Consider the following 11540-nt stretch of genomic DNA (forward strand, 5'->3'; position numbering starts at 1 on the left):
AATGTCTTGAACTGACGCCTGTAGTCGTCCGGAGAGGGGATCGCTAATGTTTTAGGTGGTAGAAAGTTTGTCAGAAACACCTTCATGCATGCCGACGCAATGGTCGCATGACGGCTGAAGGGGTCAACGGCGGTTTCAGAAATGTACTGTTTTCTGAAAAGCATGCAACCCTCAGCGAGAATGTCTACATCATTTTGACAATAGAGGCGAGCCTCTTTCATGAAGTTGAATGTGCCGTGCCGCACCGTCGCATACCAGCTGTAAAAGTCTGTTAGTTGCTCCGTTGTCATGGTTTCAATACCGTAAGCCTGAGGGGAGGGTACTCGCCTGTATAACTCAAATGGGCCTCTGAGCTGAAACCATGAGGAAAGTACCCTTTACTTTATCATTGAAACCGAGCGCTTTCGGGAAATTAGCTAAACGCATGGTTAAAAAGGATAGAGAGTCGATGTATCTTTGTTTGTAATCGTTATCGGTGATGCAAATTACTTTTGATCCTTGCTTAATCAAAGAGGGCTTTAATCCCTGTTCGACCATGGCTTTGATAACGAGGTAACTGTCAAACCCTTTGGCGTTATGCGCAATAAACACAGCGTTTTTGTACAAAGGACGTCTGAAATGCAGTAGAAACTCTTTGGCACAATCTGCACCCTGAGAGCTCCATGTTTTACCATCTAAGGTTCGTGTACACACTAAAAACGGAACGTGAACGCCGTTCTTGTCAACGTATGTTTCAAAATCATAAAACACCACTTTTTCATTGTGTTTTGTTTCAGGGGGTATCGGTTGGATGTAGCACTGATGAACCTCAGTCTCAGAGTCAGAGGTCAATTTCTCGTCGCAAATTTTACATTTCGCAGTCTGACATTTGTGTTGTTTACCGTTACCGTTTATAGCACAGTAGTACAGCATTGCACATTTGGTACATTTTTTGTACAAAGCACAAGCGCTGGCATATGTTTGACTTCTCGATCTCTCTGTAGGTTCTTTGTGTTTGGCCAAACAGAAAGGCGAGCGACACGTTCTGTTGCATTGGTCACACACAACAGGTTCACACGGCCTCTGTGTGCAACCGGGGTCAAAGCATACGGTGCAACGAGCTTCACAAGTATGGCCTAACACGGTGTTGAAACCTGTAAAGCAGTGCTCACAAACATAAGGCGAACCTAGAAAGGCTTTGAGATTTTTAACCGCATAGTAGTGATTTTGGAAGAGAAACAAAATCAGGGTTTTACTCCGTCTTGGGCTATTTGTCAAGAATTTGCGGAGAGCTCTGTCTTCCTCGGTTCTGTAAAACACTACAATTGTACAGTCCAACGCGGTTTCAAATTTAGGGATGTCGCTAAAGGATACAGCTGTCTGCTCGTCTAATCCTACATCAATTTGAATCTGTCTACCGCGTTCGAGGGCTTCTCTATCGCTGATATCAGGATCTAACAGATGAGCCAGACAGATGGCAAAACATAGTTGATTCTCTCTGTTGTGGACAACGTACAGAAAACGTTTTTTTTTTTTAATGATTTCACTGTCTAGCATTTTCCCAAGAACTCGTTTCCCCCCACCCCTAGGGTTCTGGATCACTTCTACAACAAGTTCTAGCTGACCATCGGCCATAACGGCCCAGTTAGACTGCACAACACGGAGTAAGAGCCTTTCAAAGTCGGCTAGGCTGGGGAGCTCGTCATTAGACAAGACGACCGAGACGTTACTAGGGAGATTTTCCCCGCGCAGCTCTAACTGTACCGCGTCCCGAGGAGTCACGTATGCTAATGCATTTTGTAGTAATGCATCGGCATGCTGTAGAGCTGTATTGTAAAAAATGCTGTAATCCACTATTCCATCAGCGTTAAGAGGGGGTGGAAAGTTTAACAACTGTCTGATTTGATAATTTGCAAATCGGCTTCGCCGCACAACGCGTGGTTGTGGGGAAATATGAGCACCTCCCTGCTGCACGGGAGGACTGGGTATGCTGAGATCGATGTAGTTTGGAGGCGTCTGAGGGTCTGATAAAGTGGGACTTTGTTCGAGTTGGACATTATTTATTCTGATTGTTTCATTTGGTGATGATTCATTCTCTAACTGTTCAAGGTTAGCGAGAGCTTGATTTAAAGCAAGGAGAGGATCTACAGGCTGTTCGGAGCTGTTAGATGTAGCGGCTGCGTCGTTTTCATTCAAATCACGTTCAGTTAAATCGTTTTGAAAACCCGACGCATTCTGGAGATTTTGTGCTACTGTGTCTGTTAAACTCTCTAACAAAGCTAATAATGCGTGTTGATCCATGACCTCATACAAATCAAACGCTTTTAAAAACCTTAAATCAGCATCATTGCAATTATACAGATGATAAAAATCACAGTCTGAAACAGTTTACAAATTGTCACTTTGTACACCTAACTTCGGACAGAGGAGCCAAAAGGCTCTAGACATCAGCTCCAATTGCTGGTGTGTAGCTCCGCAGCAGCGATGACACCTGGATGGTCTGGACCTGGGTCTGTTTGCTGGAGACAAAAAAGAAAAAGAGAAACAAAAAAGAAAACATTAACTTCATAAACACAGCAACCCCTTAAGGTATGTAAACAAACAGCCAGACCATGTGTGTGTGTGTGTGTGTGTGTGTGTGTGTGTGTGTGTGTGTGTGTGAGCGAGAGAGTCACAACATGCTGTGAAGCCAAGAGTAAGGACCAAAAACAGCTGTTTAAGAGAGACTGATGAGAATAACAAAAGCAAAAACCCCAGAATTTATAGCATCTTATTCGTAAATTAAAAAAACACCAAGATAACACTATAACTCAACCGTCACAGTTAATAGCTTGTAACGACACACAGTCAAATATACCTTATGAAACACTGCTTTTGTAGAAAGTTCGTTTTTAAGCATGGCCTATTTAATTTCACACATACAAAACCTTCCGTGTATGCTTATGATGTAAAATGAGAGAAAAGGAACGTACATTGCTCCCTTCTGGGTAATTATTACATTTATACGGCATGATTGAATCGTCTCACAATGTACTGTAAAACAATTTAAAAAGCAAATAGACTTACAACGTGCCGATGGAAATCCTTCGCTGGAAGCCCCGCGGGATCTCGGGTATGGAATCTCAGAACTGGTTCTCCTGCGGTTGCGACCCGATGAGAATCCTGGATCCCTGTCCGCTGGTTGAGGCCTCTCCGCGGTCATCAGCGGTTGATTAGCGGGTGAGACGGACTCCCGGTGAAATGGCGGTTGATCTTCAAAATTCTGATGCGGTATCACATCAGCCGGATCTCTTCCGGTTAACTGGGCAGCCTCTAAAGAATGTATAATGTTTTGACCGTCTGAGGTATGCCCCGTTGCGTCATCCTGTGGCTGCGATGATGGCGATAACCCTTCTTGGAAATATTGGTCCAATTCGCCCCACAGATCTAGCATGAGAAAAAGTTTTTGATAAATATTCTGCGTAAGTTTTAGGTTTTAAAAAACTGGTAAAAAATGTAGCAACTCACCTGGTACTGCCTCTGAAAGCACAGATGAGGAGTCAGTATCAGACGAGGTTTCGGATGTTGAGGTATCAGTTGCTGAATCTGAAAGGTATAATTTATAATCACGGTAGGAAATAAAAGTGTTTTAGATATTTTAGTATTACAAATACATAATGTAGACCTGTACTTACCAGACTCCTCTGCTTGAAGGTTCACCCCTCCGTTTAGAGTCACTGCAAAGAATGAAAAATTCCCTATGTTTCTGCCTAAAGGTTTAAACGCATAAAATTTAGCTTTAAAGATATAGATAATTTACCGGATGCTTGAGCCATTCTCCGCTGTCAGGTTCAGAAGTTCTATTCTCTCAGATAGATATGGAGGCACAACACAGAGACCTCTCCAAACACACACACACATTATCCCTGCTAGATCGGATGCAACTGGTTATATACCTAGTGCTCCTCCAGGTACACAATACTATGTAAATGCATAAATTTCACACTTCCTCCAATCTTCTTGATCTTCACAAGGACGCTGCGATCCATTCTCCAAGTTTTTATTATCCACAGTCACTAGGTAACCCTTATCTTTATAAGTTCCTGTGTGTGTGAAAACAATGCAATGACCAAACAGTCTATATCGACAGGATGCCGGTTCCGGTCTGCCAACACTCATATGCAAACATTCCCATTTCTATCTAAATTACCCCTAATTAACTGCAGGTGCGGGGTGACAGCTAAAGGGAGCCGACTCCGGCCTGTCAACACATAACCTCTTGATCTTCTCTGATTCCTGTGTGTGTGTGTGTGTGTGTGTGTGTGTGTGTGTGTGTGTGTGTGTTTGATGCAGAGATTAGCCTCTGAGGTTTAACAATTAATTTACTTTCTTGTCATTTGAGATGTTTATTATCCAGAGCTCCAACACGAGGCTTCACACAGATACATACGAATGTACTTTGACATTTGACATCAGGCACAGTGTTAAAGACACTTATTGTAATTTCCTATTATGATATTGTGAAACTTTAAAGTATAATCTTTTTTAAATATGCCTTAAGACCATAAAAGAGACATTTCTTGATCTGTCTTCATACAATGGGCCCTCAGAAAGAGCTTGAAACATTGATCTTTTAGGGACACAGGATGTATAGCCGATTTCAAACTGTCTTTAGGGCAATAGTATTACAAAGGACAATCTGAGGGAGTTCCCGGGGGGTTAATCAAAGGTCAAAGGTCACCATCCATCATCCATCAATCAAAAAGTGACAGAAAGTATTGTTTATCTCTCTCTAGTGTGACTATGTTAAAAGTCAAATGTGGATGTGTGAACTGTGTAGGATAAACAGTGCCAGGTTAAAAGAGAGTTAGTCAACATGCAAAGAATCTGTTTGTGTGAAGCATAACATTAATTAACATCAACTTAGCATGTGGCTACCAAATCCAAACAGGGGGAAGCACATCACAACAGTAAAACTCAGAGGAAAATAAATCAATACATGTAGCGTTACATTAGTTAAACAGTCATGTGCTTAGCCAAGTACACTGTTAAGCTATGTGAAGCTATGTAATGCCCAGTTATGTCACCAGTCCATGGAGGAAGTACTTGAAGTACTCCTATAATAAAACAATAATAATAATAATAATAATAACACTGTTAATATTGTAAAAAATAACAACAGTAATAATAACAATAACAAAAATAAAACATCTAAAAATATATAACAATAATATTGTCATCATCATTGATACACTAATAGGTTGGTTGGTTGTAGGCACCATGTGTCACATAATAATAACAATTATTATTATTATTATTATTATCATAGTTATCACTACTATTGTTTATCATTAGTAATATCAGTGATAATAATATGGAAATGTTACAATATAATAATGAATATGATAATGCCAACAATCACCACCATGTACTACTACAATAATTAAAAAAATAACACAGACACAACATCCACATAAATAATTGGGCGGCTGTGGCTCAGGAGGTAGAGCAGGTTGTCCACCGATCACAGTGTTGATAGTTTGATCACCACCTCCTCCTGGCCACATGTCATAGTGTCCTTGGGCAAGACACTGAACCCCAAATTGTATGCACAGGCACATAGGCTACCAACCATGAACTGTATATAAAGAGTGAAGCCAAAACATCTTGGCCGCCCCCTGGTGTCTGGCTGCAGTATAGGTCATGAAACCCTGAAATTGCGCTTTCTGGTGTGACGCACATACGCAAGTACTTTGGCAGAACGGCCTTAGGAAGTCTAGTGATGTAGTATAAAAGGCGAAAAGATGTCTATGTTGACAGGAAGTCATGGTGGATGAGTGGGTTTCACCCAGGACCCTCCCTCAGAAGGTTGGGGTTTGTGTCTGTTGTGGGGCAAATTCTTATACTGGCTTTCAATTGAGAAATTTGGATGTGGTTTTTAGTTACACTAGTGACAATAAGCTATTATTTGCACAAAAATGAATCCTATAGTCATTATTTTGTTGTCTATCAGACATATATATGTAACCCCAGATTCTTATTTAAGACTGTGGATCAGTTAGTTAACCCAGCCTCTCCTTGAGCCCCTGCTGATTGTGATGCTGATTGTGAAAAGCTTCTTTTGCACTCTGCTGGAAAGGTGGAGTTAATAAGCTCTGGTATCATCCCCAATCCTGCCTTTTTAGATGTGGACCACCCACTCAGGGATTCTTTGAACAATTTCTCTGCTGTTACTCTGCCTGAACACGCAGACATCATGTCTCTTATGAGAGTATCCTCCAGCCCTCTGGACAAAATCCCAACTAGGTTTTTATTGAAAGTTATGGATTGTATTACGTCCCTTTTGCTAACTATTTTGAACAGCTCGCTGTCTACTGGCTGCGTCCCAAATTACAAAAACTGCTTGTGTCCAGCCAGTCCTAAAAAAACCTGGGCTTGATCCTACCCTCCTGGATAACTATCGTCCAATCTCCAAACTGCCTTTTATTTCCAAGATTCTTGAAAAACTTGTATCTAAGCAGCTTCTTGCTGCTGTGGAAAACAATAATACCTTTGAAAAGTTCCAATCTAGCTTTCGTCAGCACCACAGCACTGAGACAGCCCTTCTCAAAGATACTAATGATCTTTTAATGAATGAAGACACAGGCATGTGTTCAGTTCTTGTGCTGCTGGATTTAAGTGCTGCCTTTGACACAATTGATCATTGCATTTTTCTAGATAGACTGAGGCACTGGGTGGGCATATCTGGCACTGCACTAAACTGGTTCTGATCTTATCTGATCGGAAATTCTGTGTCAGCATTAATAACTTCATGTCATCCTTTTCCTGTGGTAGTTTAAGGTTTTTCATTTCCTGTTTTATTTTGTAGTATTCTCCTTCCCTTGTGTGTCTTGTGGTTATACTTCCTGGCTTTGTTTTTCCTCCAGTTTTGATTGTTGGCCCTTCCTTAATTGATTGCAACTGTGTCTCGTTGTTTCACCTCCCCTAGGGTATTTAGTCCGGGTCTCTGTCTTTGTTCAGTGTTGGGTCATTGTTGTTACACATGGTGTTATTCCTGCCTTGAGTGAGTCCTGCCTTGAGTGAGTCCTGCCTTGTGAATGTTCCTGACCTTTGTGTGTGTCGCCGTTTGGTGCACTTTTTGTTGTACCTGGTTCCAGTGCCCAGTTCCCCGGCAGTTTTACCGTGAGTTCTGTTTTTGGATTCTTTGTCTCCCTTGGACCTTGGCTGGATCCTGGATTTTGTAACTTGCCTGCTCCCTATTTGAACTGTTTTGCCACCTTGGGCTCACTTCCCTGCTTCTACCACTACCAGCCGCTAACCTGCCTTTTGCCTGTCTGTTGCACTGTCTGCCTAACAGTCTGTCTGCCTGTGCCTGCCTGTAAACCATCAACCCCAATAAACACTGTAGCCATCTGGCTACTTCACCTCATACCGCTTCCTGGTCATCTGCATTTGGGTCCACATACCACTACGCATCATACGACAGAATGACCCAACCAATCATCGACCCAGCAGAGTTGTCCGAGGAAGCGGACCAGATGGTCAGAGATCTGGTGTGCCTAAGGGACATCTGGGGGGAAATACGTGACGAGTCCCGCAGAGAGGCAATCAAAGGTCAGGTCGAAACCAGATTCTTGACATCGCCTGGGCTGAGGGAGGCCATCCCTGGGTTCACACCCAGACACCCCAGTCTGCAACTCCTCAACCGGTCCCAGTCCCGAACCCATACCTAGGCACCCGCCTGGCTCTCGGTGGTCCTCGTAGCCATCGGACTGCACCCCGGCCTGCCAGCCATCTGCCTGCACCCCAGCCTGCTGGCCCCCAATTCATATCCCTACATACTTACCTCCTACATGCTAGTCTCCAGTCAGCATCTCAGCCTGCAAGCCAGGGGGCACTTCAGTTGCTTTCTTGGCCCCTTCCAGGAAACGCTCCGCTGTTGGACCGCAGTACACCGCAGAACCGTCTGATGGGTCACAGCACGCCACTGAATAATCTGCTGGATCGCAGCAGTACCCTCCTTCTCTGCCGGAGTGGCAGGCTCCGGGTTCCCGGACATCACTGGTTCTGCCAGCTCCTCTACCAGTCTCTCCATTGCTGGCTTCCTGTCCTGTTATCCCATCGCCAGCTCCCTGTCCTGTTGCCGGGCCCTGATCTGGTTCTCCGGGCCGTCCGCACAAGGTCCTCATTTCCCATATCAACTATGGTGTGTCTCAAGGGTCAATTCTGGGACCAATACCAGTCAAGCCCACTGACCTTAGTACGCTGAGTTCTCTGCAGGACAATAATCACAAATCCTTGTTATTGGGCCCCAACACATCACTAAACAAATACTGCCATCTACTGGTAACCTGTCACAACATATCAAGCCTGTTGCAAGAAATCTTGGTGTCCTGTTTGATAGAAATTTATGTTTTGAGCAACATCAAATCTCAGCTATCACTAAGCTTGTCCCAGAGGCTAAAATAGGTGTGATGTGATCGTGTACCTCTTGGTCCTGGTTAAAAGCCGAGCAGCTGAGTTCTGTGCAGTCTGCAGTTGTTTCAGAGTTTTTTGATTAAGACAAATGAACAGGCTGTTACAATAATCAAGGCATGAGGAGATAAAAGCATGTACAACAGTTTCTGCATCACTAAGATTTAAAATAGATCTTATAATTCTGAGGTGATAAAAACATGATTGGACAAGCTTAGTTATATGTTGTTTAAAACATACAGTAATTTGTTATCAAACAGCAACAGACACAAGATTTCTTGCAACAAGCTTGATATGTTGTGACAGGTAGCCAGAAGATGGCAGTATTTGTTTAGTGATATGTTGGGGCCCAATAATAATAAGATGATGGTTCTCATCTTATTTGTCCAATAGGAAATTCTATCTGGCCCACCCAGTGCTTCAGTAAAAGGGTGTGCTAAAAGCCTGTGCCCCCCAGCTATGTGGAGTCCTTCAACATGTCTTCAACCTAAGCCTGCGTCTTCAAAGGGTCCATATTCTGTGGAAGACATCTTGCCTCATTCCTGTGCCAAAGATGCTGCGTCCCAGTAAATGGTAAATAAACTGTACTTATATAGCACCTGTTACGGACAGAACTGGCCGGAGACACAAGGAAGTGTATGATATATTTTATTGCAGCACAAGTACGATGAAAGTGAACGTTGAGACACTCGGGGACTGGAGCTGAAGTGTCACACACGGAGTACAGGGGCACGAAGGAGCCAGAGAAGAGGCACTGGGTACCGGTGGCTGGTAGACTCACGGAGGACTGGAGACACACGGGGACTGGAGCTGGAGTGACACACACACGGAGAACAGGAACACGAAGGAGCCGGAGACGAGGTACTGGGTACTGTAGACTAGCAGTTAGTTCAGGAAACGGGAGTCCAAGACGTTTAATGACTTTAGGGGAACTAACGTCCTATCCTTAGTCATGAATGAGACCGGACACAGACTAGTGGTGAGGAGCTGGGTATTATAGGTGAGTGGAGTGCTAATTGATTGCAGGTGTGTATGAGGTGACAGGTGCTTTGCATTAGTGCTCAGGTGAGGGAGTGCAGAGTGAAGGGGAATGGCTGGAGAGAACAAGACAGACTGTGACAGTACCCCCCCCTCCACGGCCAGCTCCCGAGGGCCAAAGACCCCCCCCCGACCAGGAGCTTGGGCCGGGCTGGAGACAGACGCGACCTCGGGAGGACGACCAGGAGCTTGGGCCGGGCTGGAGACAGACGCGACCTCGGGCGGACGACCAGGAGCATGGAGACGGCGGGAGGCCGTCGCGGACTCGGGCGGACGACCAGAAGCTTGGGCCAGGCTGGAGACAGACGCGACCTTGGGCGGACGACCAGGAGCTTGGAGACGGCGGGAGGCCGTCGCGGACTCGGGCGGACGACCAGGAGCTGAGGGCCGAAAGACCCCCCCCTTCCCCCGACACTGCGGCCTGTCCCTAGGGGCCAAGCCAATCCGGGGAGCTGATCGGAGTCCGGTGTGTCGGGTGGCCGACCTGGAGCCTGGAGACGGCGGGAGGCCGTCGCCAACTCGGGCGGACGACGAGGCGCTTGGGCCGGGCTGGAGACAGAGGCGACCTCGGGCGGACGACCAGGAGCTTGGAGACGGCGGGAGACTGGAGGAGGGTTGAGCCGGTCACGCCGGGCGGCTGACCAGGAGCTTGGGCCGGGCTGGAGACAGACGCGACCTCGGGCGGACGACCAGGAGCTTGGGCCGGACTCCGGACTCCTGAGCTGGGAGGCTGCTGAGATAGCGCTTCGCCAGAGCGCACAGGTGGAGAAAAGAATCCGGAGTGGTATCGGTCATAGTAGTAGTGTGGGGTCCGGTCTTCTGTTACGGACAGAACTGGCCGGAGACACAAGGAAGTGTATGATATATTTTATTGCAGCACAAGTACGATGAAAGTGAACGTTGAGACACTCGGGGACTGGAGCTGAAGTGTCACACACGGAGTACAGGGGCACGAAGGAGCCAGAGAAGAGGCACTGGGTACCGGTGGCTGGTAGACTCACGGAGGACTGGAGACACACGGGGACTGGAGCTGGAGTAACACACACACGGAGAACAGGAACACGAAGGAGCCGGAGACGAGGTACTGGATACTGGAGACTAGCAGTTCAGGAAACGGGAGTCCAAGACGTTTAATGACTTTAGGGGAACTAACGTCCTATCCTTAGTCATGAACGAGACCGGACACAGACTGTGGTGAGGAGCTGGGTATTATAGGTGAGTGGAGTGCTAATTGATTGCAGGTGTGTACGAGGTGACAGGTGCTTTGCATTAGTGCTCAGGTGAGGGAGTGCAGAGTGAAGGGGAATGGCTGGAGAGAACAAGACAGACGCCTTTCTAGTCTGACTACTTTCACTTTCTGACTACTCAAGCCGGCAGGCACGGTAAGGATCATGTTTTTTGACTTCTCCAGTACTTTCAACACCATCCGGCCAGCCCTGCTGGGTGAGAAGCTGGCAGTGATGCAAGTGGATGCCCCCCTTGTGTCCTGGATTGTTGACTACCAGACAGACCACAGCACGTGCGTCTGCAGCATCTGCAGCACTGTGTGTCGGACAGCGTGGTCATCAACACTGGGGCCCCTCAGGGGACTGTCCTCTCTCCCTTCCTCTTCACCATCTACACCACAGACTTCAGCTACCACACAGAGTCCTGCCACCTTCAGAAGTTTTCTGATGACTCTGCTGTGGTGGGATGTATCAGCGGTGATGATGAGACTGAGTACAGGGCTGTGGTAGGGAACTTTGTCTCATGGTGTGAGCAGAACCATCTGCAGCTCAATGCAACAAAGTCTAAGGAGCTGGTTGTAGACCTACGAAGGGCCAAGGCACCAGTGACCCCGGTTTCCATCCAGGGGGTCAGTGTGGACATTGTAGAGGATTACAAGTACCTGGGAGTACACATGGACAATGGGACTGGGCTAAGAACACTCAAGCTGTTTACAGGAAGGTCAGAGCCGCCTCTATTTCCTGAGGAGGCTGAGGTCCTTCAACATCTGCCTGACAATGCTGAGGATGTTTTATGAGTCTGTGTTAGCCAGTGCTATCCTGTATGCTGTAGCATGCTGGGGC

General features: G+C 46.2%; 1 protein-coding gene across 1 annotated transcript; it reads right to left on the reverse strand.

Annotated features, from left to right (window-relative positions):
• Positions 1-997: 997 nt before the first annotated feature.
• LOC122862882 lies at positions 998-5045 on the reverse strand. The gene is made up of 5 exons (XM_044168726.1): positions 3779-5045; positions 3654-3695; positions 3487-3564; positions 3046-3405; positions 998-2498 (listed from the first exon to the last, which is right to left on the reverse strand). Exons 1-5 carry the CDS (start codon positions 3792-3794, stop codon positions 2368-2370), a joined length of 627 nt encoding a protein of 208 aa, XP_044024661.1. The 5' UTR covers positions 3795-5045; the 3' UTR covers positions 998-2367.
• Positions 5046-11540: the final 6495 nt, after the last annotated feature.

Source organism: Siniperca chuatsi, linkage group LG16, assembly GCF_020085105.1.
Source record: "Siniperca chuatsi isolate FFG_IHB_CAS linkage group LG16, ASM2008510v1, whole genome shotgun sequence".
In the NCBI taxonomy this organism is placed as follows: Eukaryota; Metazoa; Chordata; class Actinopteri; order Centrarchiformes; family Sinipercidae; genus Siniperca; species Siniperca chuatsi.